Consider the following 25,332-nt stretch of genomic DNA (forward strand, 5'->3'; position numbering starts at 1 on the left):
GTCTCAACAATTACAGTCCAGCCCAAATAAGGACATGTAGCGTCAAGGGCCATGGTCTGTATTCAAAGCCACACCATTGTGCAGCTTCCCATGTTTTTTGGCGTTGTATGTGTCTTCCAACTGCCTGTCAAGCTCTCCTCCTTGTTAATTTCTTATATCATCTTTGAGCCCAAACCTGTCCTCTCCCTCTGCTCTCTAAAAACACATTTGTAGTCATTCTGAAGGGTCAGTAACCAGAGTTAATGATTCCAAGCGACTACATTCCATTCGATTCTCCTTGGTTTACTTGCCTTCGCTGAGCCTGACTGATTCGTTGAGAGGGCGACATGTTTGAACCCCATGTTTTGAAGTGGCTTTTCAACGATGCAATCCTGCAGAGGTAAATGATCTCGTGGCCTCTATCACCAAGTGGGTTCAATTGAGTGTGACCGGATCAAGAAGCTGGTCGTATAACTGGCCTGGGTTACTCTATCAACCAAGTGGGTTCAATTGAGTCTGACGGAATCAAGAAGCTGGTTGTTAACTCTGTTCACTACGTTCCAATTACATCTCTTGGGTGACTTGCCTTTACTGAGCGCATACATTGGTAAGTCCTAGAAATCCGGTATCACGAAGCTGGTCGTCAACTGGAGCCTGTTAACCCTGGGTTTTCCAGTCAGCTGCAAACGCCTCACGGTTAATGAGTCAGAGCTGGTAATTATGGTGGGTTCGAGTCCCATCTGGGCTGTTTTACAGCAGAGTGGCCGCAGCGGAAGCGTGCTGGGCCCATAACCCAGAAGGTCGATGGATCGAAACCATCCTCTGCTATTGGTGCTTTTGCTTACAGGACGACATGTATTAAACCCATGTTTGAAGGGCCTTTCAACGTCTCAAACAGTAGCAGCCCAGCCAAAATGATTGAATGCTCGTTCCTGTGGCATCTATCACCAAGAGGGTTCAATTGAGTCTGGCTTGATGAGGCTCAACTGAATGCAAGAAGCTCCTCCCTCCTTGTTGATTTCTTAACAATCTTTTGAGGCCAAGTGACGGAATCAATCCGTGTCAATCAATCTTCTGGACACATTTTTTGGCACACCTTTTTCTGCTGTTCTCCTTCATGTCAAGCTTTACTCTGTGTCCACCTCTCTCACCTCTCTCCCCTCACTTTCTGTTTTTTTTTTTCACTGCACAGTAGCGTCACGGGCCATTGTCATGTTATTCAAAGCACACATTGTGCAGCTTCCCATGTTTTTCGTGTTTGCAGTGGAACTCACTTTATGGTCTTTACAACTGCTGTCATTTTCAGGTCCATCGAGCCCCAGTGGCCTAATGGATAAGGCACTGGCCCTCTAAGCAGGGATTGTGGGTTCGAGTCCCAGTCTGGGTGTGTTTACAGCAGAGTGGCGCAGCGGAAGCGTGCTGGCCATAACCCAGAGGTCGATGGATCGAAACCATCTCTCTGCTATTGGTGCTTAACTGGCAACGGAACGTTGATAGGACGAACATGTATTAAACCCAGTTTTGAAGTCGCTTTCAACGTGTCAACATTAGCAGTCCAGCCCAAATAAGGAATGTAGCGTCAAAGGCCATGGTCATGTTATTCAAAGCACACCATTGTGCAGCTTCCCATGTTTTGCGTTGTAATGTCTTTCCAACTGCGCCTGTCAAGCTCCTCCTCCTTGTTAATTTCTTAATCATCTTTTGAGCACAAACCCCTGTCTCTTCTCTGCTCTCTAAAAACACATTTGTAGTCATTCTGAATGGGTCAAAGTAACCAGAGTTAATGATTCCCAAGCGACTACATTCCATTCCGATTCTCCTTGGGTTACTTGCCTTCGCTGAGCTTGACTGATTCGTTGAAGAGGGGCGACATGTATTGAACCGCATGTTTGAAGTGGCTTTCAACGATGCAATCTGCCAGAGGTAATGATCCTCGTGGCTCTAATCCACCAAGTGGGTTACAATTGAGTGTGACCGGAATCAAGAAGCTGGTCGTTAACTGGCGCTCTGGGTTACTCGTATCAGCCAAGTGGGTTCATACTTCGAGTCCTTACTCAGTCAACAGACTTCAATTGAACCCTCTATTGGATCCCAGGACGACATCATTCATCCTGTCTAGACGTGAAAGCCACTTCCAAACATGTTAAATTACATGTTGCCTGTAAGAACACCAATTAGAAGAGTCGATTCATTCACCTCTTACCACACCTTCCCCCCACTCTGCTGTAAAACAGCCCAGATGCTGACCAACATAATTAACCAGGCTTCTGCTCATTAACTGGCGTCACGACTAACAGTTTAACAGGTCCAGTACGACCACTCGTGATTACCGATTTCTAGATTACCAATGTTCCTTCAGGTAACAAGTCACCCAAAGGATGTAATTGAGTATGGAACAGGATTAAAACCAGCTTTCTTTGATCGGTCAGGCTTCATTAACCCTTGTGATAGGTACAGAGCCATTTAACGGACCAGCTTCTTGATTCCTCACACTCAATTAACACTTTGATAAGACCACGAGGATCATACCTCTGTCAGATTGCATCTTGAAGCACTTCAACATGGTTCAATACATGCGGCCCTCTCAACGATCAGGTCAGCTCCGGAACAAGTAACAAAGGGAGAATCAGGAATGGTAGTCTTGAATCATTAATCTGGTACTGGACCCATTCAGGGAATGACTACAATGGTTTTTAAGACAGAGAAAAGACTTTCTAAGATGATTAAGAAATTATACAAAAGAGCTTGGACAGGCAGGGTTGGAAGCATACAACGGCAAAAAATGGGAACTGGGCAATGGGTGTGGCTTTTGAATAACATGGACATGGCCTTGGACGCTACAATCCTTATTTGGGGCTGGACTGTAATGTGAGACTTGAACGGCGAAAGCGACTTCAAACATGGTTTAATACATGTCGTCTATCAACGTCCTGCCAGTTAAGCACCAAACTAGCAGAGATGGTTTCGATCCATCGACCTCTGGGTTATGGGCCCAGCACCGCTCCGCTGGCGCCAATCTGCTGAAAGCACCCAGATGGACTCGAACCACAATCCCTGCTTAGGAGGACATGCCTTAATCCTAGCCACTGGGCTCGATGGACCTGAAAAACAGGGCAGTTGTAAAGACATAAAGTGAGTTCCACTGCAACACAAAAACATGGGAAGCTGCACAATGTGTGGCTTTGAATAACATGACAATGGCCCGTGACGCTACTGTGGCAGTGAAAAAAAAAAACAGAAAGTGGAGGGGGAGAGAGGTGAGAGAGGTGGACACAGAGTAAAGGAGAACAGCAGAAAAAGTGTGCCAAAATGTGTCCAGAAGATTGATTGACACGGATTGATTCCGTCACTTGGGCTCAAAGATGGTTAAGAAATCAACAAGGAGGAGGAGCTTCTTGATTGCAGTTAGGCTCAGTCAAGCCAGACTCAATTGAACCCACTTGGTGATAGATGCCACAGGACGAGCATCATCATTTTGGGCTGGGCTGTACTGTTGAGACGTTGAAAGCCACTTCAAACATGGGTTTAATACAGCAATACTAACAAATGAATTCCTCTCTTTCACAGTAGCTCTATCAATGAATTTACATCTATCACGTGAATTCACATTAAGCAGCAACACACACACACACTAGAGAGGCTTCAGAATAACAATGTGAGCTAACATTAGCATGTCAGTAGAAAGTCACACAGTTTGTGACTCCCTTTATATTACAACAACATCCGACATCAGACTTAATAATATTAGTTAGTAATACTATTACTTCAGAATAACTACAAATGTGGGTTTAGAAAGCAGAGGAAGAGACAGGCCAGCTGGGGAGAGTTAAACCTACAGCGTAGCCAATTTAACAGTGGAAAAAAATAGCTGTTCTGTAAATGGAAGTCCAAGGAGATGTGTCTTGACAGTTTCAGCACTCAGATTCACTGGGAGTAACGAAATGAGTCACAAGTGTGAACAAGTAATGAAAAGATCAATGCTTGTAGAGCTATCTATAAAACACACCGTCTTTCAGAAAGCATATTGTTTGTTCTGCTTAGTTAACCAGTATCTGTTCTTCCAAAGATAAAGCTGGCCTTCCATTTACTCCTCTGTGGATTAATCATAAATTAACAAGAACAACCCTGACTGAGCTGAAATGACTGACTAATCTAATCTCACATAGATAAGACATAAAACACACAGATAGGACACATCTAAAACTTTGTCTAAAATAGAGTGAATATATTATTGTCTATATCACAATTTGGTCTGAACTCTGCTTTGTTTAGTTTCCCATGTGTACATATGGCATGCTGTATATAAGTCAAAGTCACATGTATTGTATGTTGGTTTCAAAGGCAAAAGGTGACGAAAACTATAAATTAAAAAGTCATAAAAATAACAACAAACTCAGTGATCTAACTCACTCTACAGTAAGTAAGTAAAAATTGCATGGTCATGTCTAATTTCTACCACTTCTGTTAACACTAATACAACTGCACGTTCAGTTTGGAACTTTGCCCTCTCCCTCCACAACAATGTGCAGTTTCATATCTAGATTTCTCTTCAAGGTCTCAAGACACAGCAGTGGAGCCACAACACAGACAAAGATCGTCTTACCCTGAGACAGAGAGGAGACAGAGAAGAAAGAGGAAACAGTATATATGAAGGGTTCTTGTCTGTTTGATTAGAGAATCCTGTCTGTTGTGGATTTTACTTTACTTTTTCCACTTGGATCTGAAAGAAAATTCTACAACGGATTCAATTTTAAGCCCGGGGACCAGTGCAGACTGGAAGGCTTAATTCTTCTTAAAGAGGGACAAGCCATCTTATGAGTGAAGGAACTTTTTTTTTAATTTAGGTGGAATATTTTCATTTCAACCCTGATCATAGATGGACCCGGAGTTGGACCTATTTCCTCTGAACTGGAAAAACGAATAAAAGATGACCGCATAGAAGACAAAACATTACATTACTGAAAACATACTCTAACTTCCGTGGTTCATCTCAGGTCTTCAGTACATTCTACACATTTTGTAAAAGACGCAAACAAATCAAGATATAATAAAACATTTACTCAGATACTGCTGGAGCACACAAGGTAATTATTATCCAAAGTTTCAAACTGTTTCTCCTATGTTCAGATCAACAGCTCAGTCAGGACTTAAATTACATTGTTACTTTTTTACATGAATCATCAGTTATTGTGCCAGAACAGTATTTTAAATCAGAACTTTTTTCACAGCAGCTATTTTGACATGATATAGTAAGTCTGTCTGTTTGACCTGAATGAAACGAAGCCGTAATTAGTATCAGCAGTAATACCTGTTTTAACCCTACTATTTCATGTCAAAATGGCTGCTGTGAAAGGTATATCATAACGAAATGGAAACGCTGTTTTTTTTTAACCAAACAAACCCAGCATTTCAAAAGAAAAGAAACTAGTTTTTTCCTTTATGTTACAGTTTAAGCTATGGCAGAGAGGAGACGAATGGGCTACAGCGTGCACAGGGAGATCCTGGATGAAGGAGCCGTGGATGAGATGGCAGAAAAGGCTGACTCTAAAACTTCTCTGTCTGAGAAGGTCAAAAAGTCAATGAGGTAAAGTTTACGCTTTGATCTACTACTTACTACTACTGTCTGACATCTCTACAGACATAGTCGGCATACACATACATACACCAGATTTCTTAATGTTACAAATTAAGTACTAAATGTGATGTGTTCTGCATTTTAATTCAAACTAGAACCCCTGGCCCTTGATTACATAAACTCATTAATCAAAAGAACAGTTTTTACCTAATACACAAGTATTAAGTGAATAAATAAGTACATAAAAGTACTTTTATAATATCAATGTTGAATTATGTAGAGAGATAAAACAGAGCTACACAAATGGGGTAAAGACCACATTCACGTCTGACACCAAAAGCAGCAATTCATGTTTTTCCAGATGTAAGAATACCGTTACCGTTTAGTGAGTTCTTAAACAATTACATAAGGAAATAAACTCAAATTTCTCTATACTGAGTTCCCTTTTTAAAAACTTCCTACAGTTCTCTTTACCAACATGCAGCTCAGCGTAACAGGTATATGTCATAGTTGAGACAGACATTTGTCTGCCAATAGTGATGCTGTGTCAGTTATTATATAATGACCATAAAAATGACTATCAATAGGTAGCATTAGATATTTATCACTTTTGTCTTTGTAAAAGTATAATTTAATGTCATAGTTGACACAGACATTTGTCTGCCAATAGTGATGCTGTGCCACTCATTATATAATGACCATATAAATGACTATCAGTAGGTAGCATTAGATATGTATCACTTTTGTCTCCATATCTATATCATTTATTTATTTACTGTATTTATCAAGTTTACATCCACATCACACCTGTCCTCATGTCCTCTTTTCTAATACACTTGGGTAAGAATCTTTTGCGTACCCTGATCCATTTGTCGCTATCATCTGCAGATACATTTAGTAATCCAGCATTCATTGCGTCCAAGAGAGACATCTATTGACAAGACTAGAGTGAGAATAGATTTCCCCTGTGGTGTTGAGGAATTGAGAGTAAAGTGGAAGTAAAAGTGAGAATCCTGGGATTGATTCGAAGGGAGCAGTGAAATGCCACATCATCCCATACAATTACGAAACATTCTGGATTGTACCTCACTTGTCCTCTATCCTCACCTTGCACATTTTTATTTTTTTTAGATGGAGATGTAGCAAATTGCAGTCTAATTTACAGTCATTTTGTGTTATGTGTTATGTTGTTTTGACAGTAGTATGTAGTAGAGTTTTGGTGGTTGTTGAGAGTTTGAGTGAGAAACAATGCATTGAATCTGAAAGGTCTGCTCATTGAAAACAATAAAAAGTGATCCACAGTTTAGTTGAAATCTGTTTCTTCTTTCTCTCTGACTGACACACAAAATCAGGTGTTCTGGTCCCAGGTTGAAGAACTGCCTCTTGGGTACTGTTCCTGTTGTATCGTGGTTGCCTCGATACTCCATCAGAGAAAATGCCCTGGGTGACCTGATCTCTGGAATCAGTGTGGGGATCATGCAGCTGCCACAGGGTGCGTTAATCAAATACTGAATCTAGCAGGGTTTGGAGAATCAGGAGATACAGTAGAGATTTGGTGAGGGGTGATCAGGTAGAAGAGATAGAGGAGCAAATGTGGTTATAATTTGTTTATTCTAAATGGTAATCTGCAGGTTGTTCTGGTGGTTCTTCACATTATCCTACTCAGTATTTGTCTTAGCTGTTTTCTAATCATTATTGTTACCATATTTATACTCTGCTATCCCTTTAGGTATGGCCTATGCTTTGCTAGCAGCTGTTCCTCCAGTCTTTGGCCTTTACTCTTCCTTCTACCCAGTCCTCATGTATTTCATCTTCGGCACATCCAAGCACATCTCAATTGGTTTGTATTTTATCACTTGCTGTATCTTGCGACTGAGTCATTTTGTCAAATGGAAATCCACTGCAAGGTTGTGGTAATAGTGATGCAGCAGGCTATACTAACAGACTGACACAATACTTTTTCATCAATATCCCCGTCTATGTTCTTTTATATTGATCACTGAATGGAAAGTAATTCTAAAATCAATCCAAAATCTTTGCTGCGCTTGTTTTTAAAGCATTTGAAAACTTGGTATCAAACTTATTATTTCTCTGACAAATATTAATCAGATACTGAATCCAGCAGGGTTGGGAGGGTTACTTACACGTACAGTAACCAATTACCTGTTAAAGAAATGTAGTCTGTAATCTAATCACAATATTAAAGTAACATAACTTGATTACTTTCCACTACTTTTGGATAACCTAAACACTAAATATGCATAAAAACAGGAGAAAATAAATAACTTAGAAAATGGAAAGATTTTTAGCATCAGCAATGTGTCTTCTGCTCAGTGTATTTTAAAAACTGATCCTAATCCTGCAAAAAATCCCCATTTTTACTAAATGTAATCTGATTATGTTCTTTATTCTGTAACTGTAATGGATTACAGTTATCTTTTTTAAAATCCTGATTACGTAACTCGCATGTAATCTATTACTCCCCGAGCCTGGAATCTAGAGATGTGAAATAAGAGGAGCTGCTGTTTCTATTTCTTTTAACAAAAACCTTACGGTTACTCAACATAGAAACAAAGGACTATAATGAAGATAAGATAGGTAGTTTATGTAATGGCCAATTATTTCAACTATGTTCCTGAGAAATTGTGTTTTGTTGTCAGTTTGGCATGGCGAACTGATTCAAACATTACAATACCTCTGAGCCTCTGGAGAAGAAGCCAGTCACATGGGTGAATCAGAGTGGTAGCAAATTCAAAACACTTTGTGAACAAAACACAGCGCCGTATTTGCTGAAATCATCAAAACATTTCCCAGAATCCAAAAGTAAACTGCTTTTCTCAACACTGTAATCTTAAGCAGCCGGGTAACAAAACTTTGAGCTTGGTGATTGGATGTTTCTTTATCAAAATGCACCTTGGTAGTTGTAGTTAACTTCTTCCCCAAAGTTATCATGTACACAGGTTGTAGCTTTAGATCCAGAAGAACCAGATATTTTCTGACACACTTGTTCATATTTTATGCATCCTGAAATTGCTCAACCAATTCCTTTTCTTTTATTATTCATTTCTGATTTGTAGGTGGAAATATGCAGCATAACCTTCCAACAGATGTCAAATCAGTGAGAAGGTTGCAGACAAAACAAACATTTAAAATAACCGATATGGTTACAAAATTTCTTATTTTGGCAGAAGATCATTTATTTATGTGACCCCATCAGTAAAAAGCTGAGGAAAAAATGGGTTTCAGGTTAAAAATATCCAATATGTTGTTATATGTTTATGTTTCTATTTCTGTTCTCCAGGAACATATGCGGTGATGAGTGTGATGATAGGAGGGGTGATAGAACGATTAGCACCAGACTCAAACTTTATGATATGGGACAATGTGACCAACTCCAGTATAATTGATGTCACTTCCCGGGATGCCGAGAGAGTCAGGGTGGCTGCAGCCGTCACCTTCATATCTGGATTATTTCAGGTAAACTTACATATCATATATATTCTTGTGTAGATGTAAAAATCTGGTCTGTAGTTGGATGGACAGATGACCCATTATCACCATCAATGGACACTTGCTGGAAAATATCAATGAATAAAATAAATTATTGATATATATATATAGGCATATCACAACTTAATTTGTATTATTTTCTCCAAAGATGATTTTACTAGAGATAACAAACCCTTCTGCAACCCTTCTTCTTTTTTAGATGCCCTGTTGAAATACTGGCAATAGATTTTTTTTTTAAGTTTTCTTCATTAATTTAATTCTTGCGTGCAGGTCTTTCCATGCCCATGAATATGTAAAACCTACAGTAAGCACCTACTGACCAAAGATCCAATAAAGAACTTCACAAAAACTCACCTAAATTTTATTTGCCATTAATTTTGGCTGGACAGACATGTCCATATCCACGTGTATCACATATTTTATATGATATGCTATGATATACAGATCTGGATACATTTCCATAAACTTGGATACCATTAGATCTTTCCGGATACAGGTCCTTTCTGTTCAGTGATTCTATTTGCTGTAAATAGATATTTTCCTTTTGTTTAATACTGTTATTCTAATAGAGTTTTGAGTCCTTCTATAAGGTCTGTGTTAAATGTTTTGAAAAAGGGTGTGAAAAATATGTGAAACCAGTGAAGAAGTGTGACTGTAACACATTTGCAAGAGAAGGTGATGATGAAAATCAAGTGGATCCCAGTTTCATTAAGGGTGTCTTAGCAATCAAGAAAAACTGTGATGTGAATCTCCGTGTGTTTTTCATTCTGTGTGTTATGTATGTAGATTGTTCTCGGTCTAGTCCAGTTTGGTTTTGTCGTGACCTACTTGTCTGAGCCGCTGGTCCGAGGTTACACCACAGGAGCTGCCATCCACGTCATCGTGTCCCAGCTCAAATACACTTTTGGCATCAGCCCCGTGAGGCACAGTGGACCCTTCTCACTGATATATGTAAGAACACAGCCACTGTCCTTAACACCTGCTTGCTTCTATGTAGTTTGAAACTTTTCAAACTAATAATTTTTTTTAAATGTTTGTATTTTGGATTAGTCCAACAGTCTGGAGAGATTTCTGTTAACACTCAAACTTGTGCTGAAAATAAAAGGCTCTCTTCTGTTCGCTTTAATCGAACACCTCTTCCAGTCTGCGTCATCAGTCACCACCGCTGGCCTTTTTTAAACGCCTGCTTTTATCTTCACAATAGGAAAGGCTCATGACAAATGATGCCATGGTTGAGACATTTGCTTCCACCTATGATTAGAGCCAGTAGAGGTGACAGTCTTCTCAGTGATGGACAAGAATCTAAAATGAGCATTGTATTTTCTTGTATAAATGTAATGTATAATTCTCTCACACTTCCTCATATAATCATTTAAGCAATAATTATTATTTCCTTCCAGACTGTGTTGGAGGTGTGTTATCTTCTTCCACAAACCAATATTGGCACTCTTGTGGTCAGCATCGTCGCTATAATCGGTCTCATCCTCGCTAAGGAGCTCAATGCATACTTGAGTAAAAAACTACCTATTCCTATACCTGTGGAGCTGCTTGGTGTGAGTATACAGAAATAAACATATGCACTTATAATATTACAGTTAGTTCCTTACAAAGACACACACACGCCCACTGATACATCTCTTATAATCTGTTTTTCCAGATTGTCATTGCTACAGTAGTTTCCTGGCAAGTTGACTTGAATGGGAAATATGGAGTGGATGTGGTAGGACTGATTCCCTCAGGGTGAGAAACGCTAACATGAAGGAATGTGTGTGGACACATATGAAAAGTGTTTGTATTTTTAATGGCCGATGTACTCTACTCCGTCCATGTCTACCAGTCTCCAGCCACCTGCTCTCCCAGCTGTGTCTCTGTTTGGTCAGGTGATTGGAGATGCCTTCGCCCTGGCTGTGGTTGGCTACGGCATCGCCATCTCACTGGGCCGAATCTTTGCCCTGAAATATGGATACAGTGTGGACAGCAACCAGGTGGGGAGGTGAAAGAAGGAATCAAGGATGAGCTGCTCTTTTGAGGTTGATATCCTGTATATAAATAGTGTGTTTTTCATGGTTTAGGAACTAATCGCCTTGGGTCTGAGTAACTCCGTCGGAGGATTTTTCCAGTGTTTTGCCATCAGCTGTTCCATGTCTCGCACTATGGTTCAGGAGAGCACAGGAGGGAAGACTCAGGTTGGTATTAGACTCACAAGCCAATTTCTAAAGGCTTCACTCAGTGGAGACTGAAGATTTTTTCCTGGTTTTTGTTGCTAAAACTGTGTAGAACAACAATTAGAGAGTTTTAAAAAAAACTGACAATGGAATGACACATGGAAGTTGTGTTTGGGACATGCATTTTCAGTGTTTTAAATACTATCTCCATGTTACAAAGTGATTCAGTTTGTTTCACTAAGGAGGAGAATGAAGGGAGACGGGGGAAGACATGTCCTTGAAATAAGGGGCGTGTGTTTGTTAGCCATTCAGATAACTACTCTGCATTTAGAAACCCCCAGACGATTGGTAGGTGCTGAGATGGTATCGCAAGACTAGGTTGGCGTGAGTGGACATTATTCCTGCTTAAGTGTCCTTGAGCAATAGATTGTGGGTCTGTGGATCTTTGTGTGCAGGCAGGTTAAGATATGAGTGCATTTATTATGATTTTAGGAATCAGTGAGCAAAGTAGATCACAAACAAAAACAACGTGAGTACGATAATTTGCTTTTAAAGGGTCAGTTCACACAAATTACAAAACAAAAACAGATTTTTTCACTTACTCCTCCCAGTATCCATGCAGAAACAACAAACCAAAACAATCTGCATGGCTGTACCAATTAGTGAGAAAAAGTTTTTTTGTCATTAAAGAAAACTTACCCTTTTACCAGGATGATTGCTGGAGTTCAAAATCTATATTTTGGCCAAAATGGAACCATAAGTATGTTACTTAAATCACTGAAGATGTAAATAAACATAAAAAATAATAAATAGATCACTTAGCTCCTCATATTAAACCTTAAAATGTCTACTGTATTAATGTTAATACTGATTTGACCTTAAAAAGAAAATCAACACATATTACAAAATCATTATCAACACACCTGACATGAAAACAAAATCCACACATTCTGACACCTGTTAAGCTGCTTTTTTTCAATTACCATCCTGTGATGCACCACTATATCAAGTGTTTTTACAAATGTTGTAAATGTTTTTTTTTTTTGTTTTTTTTTGCAGCATAACCTTCCACTGAAAAGTATTTAAAAAGAACATTAAGAGAAATGTTTATTTGATTTCATGCATGGCATTTTTTTAAACTTGAAGAGGACATCTCATTAGATCAATTTATTTATATCCGTGTTTTCATTTCACTCTGCCTGTAGCCACAAACCTGGAGAATCTTAAAGGTTAAACGGAGTGAAGAGCTGGTCATAATTAATGTGACTCTGATATGTGGCATCATTAAAAAACACTTAGCGAATCGATTTTCACTCACATCGTCCACCTACACAAACACAGATTTGCTGAAAGGCTAAACCGATTTAGTCTGACAACACCATTAATCAGCTAAGGCCCATTACAGAGGAGAGGAGAGGCTTTAACTGATGATGCTTTGACTCCTCTCATAATCATGTACCAATTCAATCTAATAACCACTACATCACTCATCTTTTCTGAGGTTTTTCTTCCTCTGATCTCTCTCCTGATTCCCATTCATCATGCCTCTATCTTCACTCTCTCTTCACTGCAGGTTGCTGGGGCTCTATCAGCAATAGTTATCCTTTTCATCACACTCTGGATTGGAGCTCTCTTTGAAGATTTGCCAAAGGTACTGTGTGTGTGTGTGTGTGTGTGTGTGCGCAGTTGTGCGGGTGTTTGCATGTGTTCACATCTGTGCACAAACATAAGCATACACATGTGTCCGAGTCTGAGTGTGAATGTGTTTGCAAAATTATAAGCTGTCCTCAGCACTCAGCTGAAGTGAAGAGCTGAGGTTGTGTTCCCATAATGCCACCACAGATCAGCTCCAGTCTAAAGCTACTGGCTATTTATAAAAACAAATAGTTAAAACATCAGGGGCAATTCGTTAATTACATTGAATTAACTAATTTAGCTGAAAACAGAAAAAGAGTCTATAAAGCAGTTATGATATGATTTTTAAAAATTTGTTGCATGTTCATAGAGCATATAAAAGTTCCCAAAACTGAGCACATGAAAGGTTTATCTTTCATAAATTCTAAATGAACTAACTCACCTTCATGTTTTAAGCCTCAAAACCAGAGCTCACCGTGTAAACTGTATTATATTTGACTCACTTTGCAGGCGGTGTTGGCTGCCATCATCTTCGTCAACCTCCATGGCATGATGAAGCAATTCATGGACATCCCTGCACTCTGGAAGAGCAACAAAGTAGACATGGTGAGTTTACTATACAGTAGACAAGGAAATGGTTTGTGTTTTGGTTTGATATATTCATTAAACCTGTAATTAAAAATGCGCTGTACTGATGTGGAAGTGCAAGCTATTTGTGATATAGCCTGTACAGTAATGTTACTTCATGAAGCACAGGATACACCTAAATCTAAGAATAATTTCCTGTCATCCTTACCTGTTCTTTGAGATTATTGCTAACATACTGTGGTATTCTGACTCACAAATGTTAACATGTTACAAAAGCATGTTACATACATGCATGATAACATGCTAACTGTATCTTAACTGTATCTATGCTTAACGTTACCATGTCAACTACCTCTTATGTGACATAGAAAATAAATGAATGAATGAATGAATAAATTAATATAAGTGATTACAAGCAGCCAAATGGGAAAAACTGTTTACATACACTTTCTAGTGGTATGTCAGAGTTGAAGATATTGTGAGTTTCTGACTGCTATCTCTTGAAAACAACCACAGAATTGTGCAAACTAGTGGCAAATTGGCTGCAAAGCCATCATCACTAGATAGCCTACAATAAAATAATAGAAAATAAAATATTAATTAGAAATGTTTGTCATGTTTCACTTGTTAATAAATTGTTGGAAATAGGCTAGAACACAAGACAAATAGCTAGTTAGCTTATTTATGCTAGTGTGAACAAGGCTAACAACGTGGACAAATAAAGTGAAACCCATATGAAAAATACAGCAACACTCACGACTTGGAAAATTTGAGGTTTTTCTGTTCCTCCCTTTCTGCTAACACAATGTGTGTGTGCAGCAAGTTCATATCACCTGAGGCTGACATATTAGCTTAATGTGATGCTGCACTGAGGAATTAGGTAACAGCGTGGCCTTTCCTGTGGTGTCGCAATCTGTTACTGATAAGCATCTAAGAAAAGCAAAGTTCCATTATCACTGTATAGTGAGTGATACATCTATGGCTTGCCAGACTTCTTTTGTTTTACTATGCATTGCTACATTACTCATCATCGCTGCCTTCCTCTATCTCCAGGTGGTCTGGGTGGTCACCTTCATCCTCACCGTGTTGTTCAACCCCGACCTGGGACTGGCTGCTTCCATCGGTTTCTCCATGCTCACCGTCATCTTCAGGACACAGCTGTAGGAATACATTGCCGTGGGGCCCACACACCCACAATTATGCACTGATAAACAGGCACATATGTTCAGTGGGAGTGTGTGTCCAGTTGACCACCCTGAAACTATGTTTTAGATCACACCTAAACACAAAGCATTACAAATTGTTCATACACTTACTTGTTTTGTTTTGTTTTGTATTCCAGACCTAAATACTCCCTATTAGGGCAGGTCCCAGACACTGACATTTACAGGCCACTAGAGGACTACAATCAGGTATGGCACATTATATATAAGTAACCTGAAAGCAGGAGTGAGGATGAGCACTGGTCTGGAGATGAACAGAATAATCAGAGCAAATGCACACTGTCAGTAGGCTGTTTATAAAGCACACCTCCCCCCCTTTGTCCCTGACATTATAGGCAGAGTCAAATATAGAGATGTTCATGGGAGTTATGTCAGACCACATTGCACTCCGCTTCCCAACCAACACTCGACCTCACACCTACCCTGCACCATTCCCTACTCATACAGTGTGAAAGGTTATTGCTTTTATTTTCACTTTAAACTTAGCTAGTCCCATTGTCCAGACTTAAATATGTGATCTGCTAATCACATACCCATTAACATCACATTACATGCCCATTACATTGGAACAATTAATAAGACAATAGCCTACAACGGAGAGAAATCATTTCTCTCTAAATTTTGAAAACAATATTGGTACAACCCTCGTAAACTGGCTCATAACTTCAGTTTCATAGTTTCATCATTTGTCAGTGTGCGATATGTATGACAGCCAAGATCTAGTGCCATCATCATGTAAAAAATGTAATACCTGTTACACTGATGACATTCCCATCAACCTCAGCTAGCAAATGTTAGCACGCTAAACTAAAATGGTGACAGTGGTAAACATTGTTGCTAAACATCAGCATGTTAGCATTGTCACTGTGAACATGTTAGCATGCTGATGTTAGCATTTAGTTCAAAGCACATCTGTGGTTGAGTACAGCCTCACAGAGCCGCTAGAGTGGCTGTAGATGGTCTCCTTCTTATCTTCGTTGGGGATGAAGCATTTCCTCCTTTAAATTACCTCCAACTATAAATAAATGAACAAAGCTTCTACTTTCCTCAGCTGATTTGACATTGTAGCTCTGCTGTGATATCATGAACATCAGTTATGACATATAGTGCCCAGTTGTCTGCTAAAAATGTTATTCTCAATTATGAAAGTATGAAATAAAAATGTAGTGATTTATTTGCCTGTTTAATTGATTAACTGACCAATTGATTTCAGGTGAGGCAGGTGCCAGGGATTGTGATCTTCCGTTCCTCTGCTACCCTCTACTTTGCTAATGCTGAGATGTACCAAGATGCCCTTGCAGAGAAGGTGAGGACACACACACACACACACACACTTAACCTAACACTTCAACCAGGTTTTAAACCTCAAATTGCTCTTTAAAGAAGCGAGGGCTGATATTTTAACCAAAAAAAAAGTTCTCACGCTCAAGGTCTAAAAGTTAAATGCATCCTCACAAAGATAGTACACACACCAGAAGACAAACACACACAGGAATATTAATGGTATTAATATATTAATATTGACTCCCCCACTCCCAAAAAAAAAGCAGTATCAAACATCCAAACAAATTATGATGGACACACAAGCCCAGATTTATATGAACATACACTACACACACCGCAGCTACACACACAGAAAAAGAAACAACTAACACCAGCAACAATCCCCCTTGTCACAATTTCCGTGCAATTAACTCCTCTCTTACAAACATTATTTCTGACACACTAATAACTGACCTGACATTTCACCAATTCACACATCACAGCTGTGACAGACATTGTTCCAAATGTCATCTCACCATTTTCTCCTCTCCTTTTCTTCGGTTAAACTTTTGTTTAAACTCTCCCATCCTTCTCCTCTCTCCCCCCTTTCTTCCTCCTCCTCTTCTGTCACGTCTCTTTGGGGGCAAATGGGAAGACAGATTGAGGGAAGGTAGAAAGAGGATGACAAAAGATGGAGGGAGGGTGAGAAGCATAGATTGAATAAGGGAGGGAGATAATAGAACGTCTCATTCATTCAAATGTCAGCATGTCAAAGCCACTGGGTCGCTCTCTTTTCTTTCTAATCTTTGATGCACAAATAAGCTTTCATAGAGCTGTTGTTGACTGGCAGAGGCTGCACGTTTGTTTACAAGGTGAGAAATTGCCACCAGATGAATTCTGGTGATAGTGTTTCTACTCCACCAGTCACTGTGGCATGCAGATGAGTCAAATTTGGGGATTATTTTCCATGAACTAGAGGAAATCTGGGACCACTTACCGCTTCTCACTGGCACCAACTAAGCTGATGGGTTGCACTTATGTAAGGGGGTGTAATTGCATCAACTAGTGGTGATGTCATGCTCCAAGAAAAGTTTTGATCATGAAATCATGTTTTTGCATGAATTGTCTTTTCTGTCAGACAATGAAATAGTATAATGATGAGGTAAAATATCCTGCAAACGGCTAAGTAGTGTTTTTGAGATGCTAATGGCTAGCAATTTTGATTTGGAGAACTAGGAAGACTTGAATGGCTGTAATCAAATTCTGATCCACTTTGCAATTGCCAGGCAGACATTTTATTCATGGAAAAAGATATATCACAAAAACAAACAATGAAATCCGATTGGCCTTTGCTGACTGATGATTGTTAAAATTTTTCTCGGCATTTCCATTTCCTGGTTGCTCATTAGTCGTTACTCAATGCCAATGGTGTTTTCTAGACACGTTCAACATACTTTATCTGAAGATGATTTAATTACAAATGGGATGCTTTAATGAGTCATCTACAGTAATTTAGCTATGAATCAAATTCTTGACCTGACTGAAGCTGTATGTCATATGTTTTAACAGCACCAAAGCCTATCAGCGCAAAGACTGGATGGATCTTTCCCCAATACTGTCCAGCTGTAAAGTGTCTCTTCTTTACTGAGCCACCAAAGTGCGCACTTTATGTGTGTGTGTGTGGATTTTTTCTACTGCACTTCTCCTGAGAAGATTAGCTTACTGATGTCTTGATGTATTGAGAGTTGCTAGTTCTCTGAAGAATTACAAACCCCAGTGTGATGAATCAAGTCCCTTTATTAATGCAGCATGGAGAGAACACCACACCATAGATGTTCTCTCCAGACTTATATACCATCCAGTATCTCCAAGATCACCAGGTTACCTCCAAACCATATCACTATCCCATCCCAAGGCCTTAGGCCTTCCTCAACTGTGATCTAACACTGTGATTTATTAACAGATTCTTAGCATTCTCCCCCCTACCATAAAGATCACTAACCCCCTAAACAGAAGTGAATACATTTATTACCCCATCTAAAACATTCATCTCCCACATGCTAGTAGGAACAAGAGGAGTGATATCAGGAAGAAAAACGTTTTATTTCATTGCTCATTTAAGACACACCGGAAAAGTAAGTAATAATATATTACTATTATAGTAAAAGGTTAAGAAGGGAAATCCGATCGTTTCAGAACATTTATTAAGTGAAATACATTTACATTGTGCAGCAATAATAATCAATATTAAAGCCCAATAAAAAATTATGAGGGATAAGAAGGTTTTCTGTTTCCTTATGGCAACAGTGTGCAGAAATAACAATTCAACACTTTCAATCAAGAAGTGAACGTAGCTGTCTGGGTCATTCTTTCTAAAAGCCTCTGTTTCTGCCCGTCCAGAAAACACCGTGGAGTTTTCAAACTACAATGGAGTCAGCAGTGATTCCAAATATCTCTGTTTTAGGGGCTTGACAACGCCGGAGTAGTGTGGACATTAGGTGTAAACGTAGCGAAACTTGAGCATTTTAAAATGAGCATGTTGTTAACTTATGTTCTTTAGTTGTTTAATATAGGAAAACAAACTCTCATAGTTGATTTTATGTGTATTAGAACCCTCGAGCAAAAGCACAAAGAAAGGAAGACTTTACTATAATTAGCCTTCTTGCAATGCCCTGTGGTTGTGTCTTATGCACACCATTCATTCAGGCTGCTTCCTTGTGAAACCTGCCTCACCCAGTCTAGTTGGACTGACTGAACTGGCTAAACTGGCTAAAATAAACATTTATGTTACTATGACGGGTAATGAGCTTGACCTGGAAATATTACAACAGCTATAACCAATAACCATAATGAGAAAGAGATCTATAGTGTCCATTCTATAAGCTTCAAATGGTTTGTTGCTAAAAATATTTAGCTTATTGCATTACAATAACAGTTGCAGAACCATATAGGACAAATAATGGTGAAGTACATACTGTATATGATACCAGCTGAAGCATTCATCTCTCATGTGTTATAAAGAACTGGTGCAATTTAAAATTGGAAGTTTTTTGCTTAAGATAAAAGGAGGAACAGATGAATAAAATAAGTAAAACAATGGCATATATCACAGCCTTAATGAATACCTCAGGAGGAGGAATATTTGACTGGCTGTATAAAATCAATGTGAACTTCACTGTTACAATGTGTGATTGTCTTTCGCTGTTTCTTTTAGTCTGGCATTAACATTACCAAGATCCTGTCAGCCAAGAAGAAACTAGAGGCCAAAAGGAAGAGGCATGAAAAGAAAAATGCCAAGAAAGCCAAGAAAGCTGCCAAGAACAACACAGTTGACCAAGTGAAGGTGACCAGAGACATGATATTTACCGTAAATGATACAGTAAATTATTGAAATATTGACACATTGCTGACTCTAAACCTTGATGGTCATTTGAATTCCTAATTCTGGAATAACCTTTGATTGTGATTCATCGTCTAAACATTTTACTGTGACTAACCTCTCATGATACTGTGGGAGTCGAGACGATACGCAGGGTATTAATATGCACTATGTCATGTCTCCTCCTGTACAAAAGGGGGAGCCAGAGAAGGAGGAGAATGACATTGCCATCATTGAGATCGATGCTGAGCATGACCCCTCACTCCCTAGAGCCATCATCCTCGACCTCAGCCCTGTTAACTTCCTCGATACTGTGGGAGTCAAGACGCTACGCAGGGTATGGATACGGCAGTCACATTTACACATGTAGACACACGTATATAAAAGAGGGAAAATACTCAGTCCAGGGTGAAGTAAGTTGTACATAATAAGAATTCATCTTTGTGTATATGTGCATTTGTCTGCATTAGTTAGTTCATTGTTCTGATCTAATATTTCATCAAAATTAACAGGTTAAATTTACATTCTTTTCATCTAAAATGGGTCCAAACACATTTTTTAAAGAACAAAAAGAGAGTTGATAACTAATAATGAATTCCCTCTCTAAAACTTAGATAAGTAACTGTCCCTAGGAGAATAAAGATGATCTTTTTATCTTTGCCGTATGCATTTCTTCCTTTTAAAAGCCAAAATATATCCTGCATTCATCCCTCCTTTCCTAATCATTTAGCTCCACGGGCATCCAATTACTGTAAATTGAATTGTCAGACTAATTAAATGATCCCCAGTGTGACCTTTGCTCTGTGCTTCTGTGTCTCTTTTAGATCCGGAATGACTACGGAGAAACTGGTATAGAGGTGCTTCTTGCTGGCTGCCAGAGTAAGTCCCTACTACAAAAGAATAGGACAGAATTGATTTAGGCAGTCTAGACTTTCAAACAATGTTTAAAAAATAAAATGAATCAGAAAAGTTAAAAATCTCTTGGAGATCAACATCAGTGCAGCTATGTTACCATTTATAGCTGTTCATATGATTATATTGGTGTTCTGTATGTATCTGTGGGTTGATTCACTCAGAACTCTCTTTGCCTTTCTGTTATAAAATAAACTTTTAATCGATTTGAGTAGAACTTATTCCATCGTAGACGTCAGTGATGCCCACTGGGATTTTTTGTCCCACATACTGGAACACACATCCAGACCCACTCAGCCACACACAATCTGAATTCGTTCAACAACATTAGATGTTGTTTTAGCTGTTTGCTGATGTTATTGTAACGTTTCTATGAAGGAAGTCGTTCAGTCAATAGCTGGTATGTTCTCCAGAAAATACTTTTCCAGTCTGGTATGATATTTAATAATGAGTCCTCAGGTAGGCTAAAGAAAAAATATGGTGGTCCGGTTTTGTTTTTACTGTAATAAGGCATCTACTCTCTGTGCCTGTTTTTACATAATAGCCCGCACGTCTGACTTGCTGGATGGAAAAATGTGGGTCCCCAGGGGAGTAGAAAACACAATGTTAGGAGCCACCCAATTCATTTCAGAGGATCAGCAGCTATTATTAGCCCATACTGGGCGTATAGCCTGTAATGAGATAAATAGTTTATTCTGAGCGTTTGGGCTCGCAAAGGGACTGCTAAGAAAATGTATATAGCCAGGAATTTTAATAGGGTTCAATTAAGGATTACGCCTCCCACCCCCATTCCCCTCTCTCTGTCTGTTATTTATATTTGTGTCCATTTTATTTCCCCTACTTCAAATGTTAAACTTCATCCCTTTCTCTCTGTTTCTTCCACTTTTTTTCACTCCATTTCATGTCCTCCTGTATTGACACGCTCATTGTTTCCTTCTATCTTTCCACATCTTTTCATACAACACTCTGCCCGTGTATCCATTGTTCCCTCTCTTTCTCCCTCTCTCTCTAGCTGGTGTGGTGGACAACCTGCAGACTGGAGGTTTCTTTAATGAAATAGTGACAAAGTCCTGTCTCTTCTACACTGTCCATGATGCCGTTTTGCGCTGTCAGTCCTCCAGAAAACTGAGCCAAGATAAGGTGATACTCGCACACAAACAAAGAAGTCAACATCACGTAGCGTGCTGAAGTGTGGAAGTTTACTTTTAGTGATGAACTCAATGTTACTTGACGAAGTAGTCTCAGGAGGAGATCATATAAAAAATACTGTACGGTTGTAGCCATTGTTGTAAATGTTTACCTACTCACCACTGACACGTTATCATCTTATGTTAATTTCACATGGCGAATGTGTTAGCAAACAGTTGTTAATTTATCAGGTGAATACAGAGAAAAATGACCTCTCATTTAGAGTTGTGATGAATTAAAGGACAGTATTCATTCTCCTTTTAACTGTTTGTTCACCAGCTAGTTGCTAGCAGCCAGGTTTTTTGTTGTTGAGATTTTTCAATTAAAACAGGTCCTGACTGCAGCCAAAAATGATGAGGCTGAAGTGAATCAGTGAGTTAAAGTTGGTCATAAAACCAAACAGTAAGTTAAAAGAGGCTCCATTGAGCTGAGGGGAAATGCAGTCATGTGATAACTCTCTGTGGATTTGTCATTCTGAGCGACCCCCTTTCACCTTATACATAGTCTTAATGGACAATGATTTTGCTGTTGTTCCTCGACTGGTTCATTGATCCCTACTCCGTCCAAACAGTGTGACCTGGACTGAAAATTGATTGCACAGCATAAGATGGTTGGAGGATGGTTGAAATTGGTATTTTCACTGTTTCTAATATCATATGTGTATGTTTGTGTGTGTTTATGTATTTTAATATATTTAGATGCAAATTCTTTACATTTTTTCATACAGTTAAAAACACATTTCTAAACATTTTGTATATGCATCAGAAATACTCCTCATCCCAGCACACACCATCAATCTCTGTCTGAAGGCAAATTACAGTCTGCTTTAAAACATGGGCAGTGTGTGTGTGTGTGTATGTTAATCTTATTTATACACCTGTGCTTGCATGCATGTCTGCACATCAGCAAATGTGCTATTGTTTTTTTTTTCCTGTTCTGCTTTAGTAGTTGGTCAGGTACGTGACTTTATGTTTCTGCTCCCATAGGAGAAATCTAACAAAGAACAAAGACATGGCACTTGTCCATGAAATAGAGTTCACAGGATCAAAGTCTTTTCATGGGAGCGCTGACACACACACACACACACACACAAAAGTACAGACCATGTAAGAGAGTGGATGGTAAGATGAAAGAGGATGAGGTTGGTCAAGGGGACTGTGCACAGTCCAGGAACACATAAATTGTAACATGCATGCAGGCATGTGTGAATTAATGAATATATGCATGCATACCCCCACATATATACATCTATACTCCTACTGTATGAATATATTTCACATGGCAAATACATGAGATGGAGGTTTTCAGAGTGATAGTAAGAGAAGCAAGACGTTGGTTTGCTATTCGATCTGGCCTTTACTGTATCTCCGTTTCAAATGTATTTAATTTCATTCAATTAAGTAATCTTTATTGGCATGAAAGCAAGACAGAAGCATTTTAGCATTTTAGAAAGCAAGTAGAGCCTTACATTCACTCCAGACGCCCATCAGACATAGAGTATGTAAGTTTAAAATAATGAATGAATCCACATGGTGCAAAGTGGAGACGTCAGATTTAAAATAGTTTCACAATCCTGAGAATGTGGCATGCTGTGGCAAAATGTTCACACTTCTGTTCCTCTTCATTAACCTGAGACTTTCATGCCACTGGAGAGAAAATAAAAATCATATTTTGAAAATCAGACAGGTAGTTGTCTCTTCTCATTCTCTGTCCCACTTGGTATCTCTGTTCTTCTCTCCAAGGTTCTTCTTCTCTGTTTTTGATCTCTCCTGTCCGTCTGTTTCACAGGAGATGACAGCGACACATTTCTGAGCCCTGAGAGGAACGACAGAGGATATTATGAAGAAGTGCCAGACACTCTGTCTATATGAGGATTTTATCCAGTGAGCCTCAGAGAACTGGATCACTCGTCTGTCAGAAACACATACACATACACATACACACACACACACATAGTTGTAAAAAACACAATACATGAAGCCAAAAACAACAGAATGTAAATGAATTACAACAGACTACACATATGAAGTCGCACAGTAAAATGCAGTGCTTGAGGCGTATACAAATTAAAGCAATAGGACACACACACACACAGAGTCATAGAAAATCAACACAAACATACACATTGGCAATTAAAGCATATTAATATGGATTGACATTCGTCTGATGTAATTTCGGTCAACTTTGGATGCCATGTTTGACAATGAAGTTATTTAAGCCTTTTAATCACTAAGAAACATAAATACTTGCATGCATGGTTTATTTATGAAAATCAAACAAATCTGCCAATATCCATGCACTTACATGAAAAATAAATCTTATTTGACTTACTCATATGCTCCTCTTTGTTCATTTCCTTTCCAAACACACAGTTCCGATAAGAACCAAGGAAGACATTTTGATGTGGTTATGCAATGACAGGAATTCTCCAAATACCTCTGAAAAGATCTGGACTGATGAAACTGATGCCTCAGATAAGGATGAAGGGTGTTCCCTTTTCCTGCCTCACTAGTCTACTCCTTGTTTATCTACAGACGTGTTCAGTGAATTTGTTTATACTGAATAAGGAGTTGTTGTCTGAGACATTTTCAATTCGTCTGCCACATGTTGCAGATGTTCATTATAACAGTAAGGACATTGGAAATCAAACCCATAATCACAACAGGAGTTCCCACGCAATGCATTGTGTATCATTTTGTTCACCCATCTAGCCCGAGGTCACTTATGAACCTGCATATTTACAGATACAATCCACCATGTTTAGATTGTTGTTTTCTTTTTACAGTTTTAAGTCACACATGGAAATAAGAACAAAAACATGATTCAAACATGATTTCAATTGATCACCTCCTTGTTTGGTTGTGTAATTTTTAGAGAAAAGAAATGGTCTCTGTTTTTCTGAGTGTGTGTCTGTTAGCAGTTAGAGAAGTGGGAAGAGATTAATTTCCACCACAAAGATTTGCAACCACAACAATCCTCTGTTAACTAAAACCAGGTATGATGAGTCAGAATTGGAACAGGAACACTGAATAATTTAGTTGTTACAAAACAAATACATTTTCCAGTAAAGGCGTTTTATGTTACTTGGAACAAAAATGGGTCTTCTTTTGATTGACTTACAGAGTCCAAAAAAATTCTCTTGAGCCTGTACTCACAGAATAAATGACAGCATGTTGTTTGCTTAAACAATCTGAACGATGTTGGTGACAAACTAGAGAATTATCCCTCAGCTCTAAGGCTCATTTTAGCATCTTTGGACTTTAACGTTCTGGTTCACCGCTGTCATCGACCTCATTTACAGGTGTAAATGAGTGTAAAAGCTCTGACAAACCCACTGGACACCCACCCAGCACCACATGCAGAGAGACAAGATTAGCAGCGGAGAAAGGTATTTCTTCTCAGCAGTTGGTGGAGACCGAACAGCTGAAAGAGTGAATATTGAAGTTACATTTGTTAAGTGGCCAGAAACTCGACTACAAGTGAATGCTAATGTTGCTCTGTGTCTGCTGCTTCTATAAATAAGGAACTTAATGCTAACAAGTCACCACATTAACTCAAAGGTGCCCTTGGGAGTTTTCCTGTAAACAATAAAACTGTTCTGTTTACATTCAGTGTTTCTCACAAAACACACTGTTTGAATCCAAACAAGTTCCAACAAACGTGTTGAATGAAATTCATGAAATTCTGACAATTACATTTTGAAACAGGCATTGTTTACATCTACATCTACTAACTTGCAATCTTCTTTTTTCCTGCCTTTGCTGTGTATGTATAGGTCATGTACATGTACATTAAAAAGGTAATATAATGCTCTTCCTATGAAGATTATGGGGGTTAAAAAATACTTGTCCCTTCAAACAGTGTATGAGCAATTTATTATCAGACAGGCAAAGAAAATAGTTTCTGATCCAACCC

The 25,332-nt window shown here is 38.9% G+C and overlaps 1 protein-coding gene and 1 long non-coding RNA gene across 2 annotated transcripts in view; one reads left to right on the forward strand and one right to left on the reverse strand.

The window, feature by feature from the left end:
- Positions 1 to 4,515: 4,515 nt before the first annotated feature.
- On the forward strand, positions 4,516 to 23,741 carry slc26a6 (solute carrier family 26 member 6). The gene is made up of 20 exons (XM_035656478.1): positions 4,516 to 5,063; positions 5,428 to 5,563; positions 6,907 to 7,046; positions 7,284 to 7,394; positions 8,856 to 9,031; positions 9,851 to 10,015; positions 10,465 to 10,617; positions 10,722 to 10,804; positions 10,902 to 11,049; positions 11,137 to 11,250; positions 12,803 to 12,880; positions 13,375 to 13,470; positions 14,506 to 14,612; positions 14,795 to 14,864; positions 15,889 to 15,981; positions 19,153 to 19,281; positions 19,514 to 19,654; positions 20,142 to 20,196; positions 21,242 to 21,369; positions 23,206 to 23,741. Exons 2-20 carry the CDS (start codon positions 5,436 to 5,438, stop codon positions 23,227 to 23,229), a joined length of 2,139 nt encoding a protein of 712 aa, XP_035512371.1. The 5' UTR covers positions 4,516 to 5,063; positions 5,428 to 5,435; the 3' UTR covers positions 23,230 to 23,741.
- The window catches only part of LOC118324255, a 4,845-nt gene continuing 894 nt past the window's right edge, over positions 21,382 to 25,332 (reverse strand). Inside the window, exons 2-3 of the long non-coding RNA XR_004796551.1 lie at positions 23,749 to 23,773; positions 21,382 to 23,232 (exon numbers count right to left, since the gene is read on the reverse strand). This is a non-coding gene — a long non-coding RNA (uncharacterized LOC118324255). The remainder of the gene's footprint in view (positions 23,233 to 23,748; positions 23,774 to 25,332) is intronic.

Source organism: Morone saxatilis, unplaced genomic scaffold, assembly GCF_004916995.1.
Source record: "Morone saxatilis isolate NCDOM2014 unplaced genomic scaffold, NCSU_SB_2.0 Contig15, whole genome shotgun sequence".
In the NCBI taxonomy this organism is placed as follows: Eukaryota; Metazoa; Chordata; class Actinopteri; family Moronidae; genus Morone; species Morone saxatilis.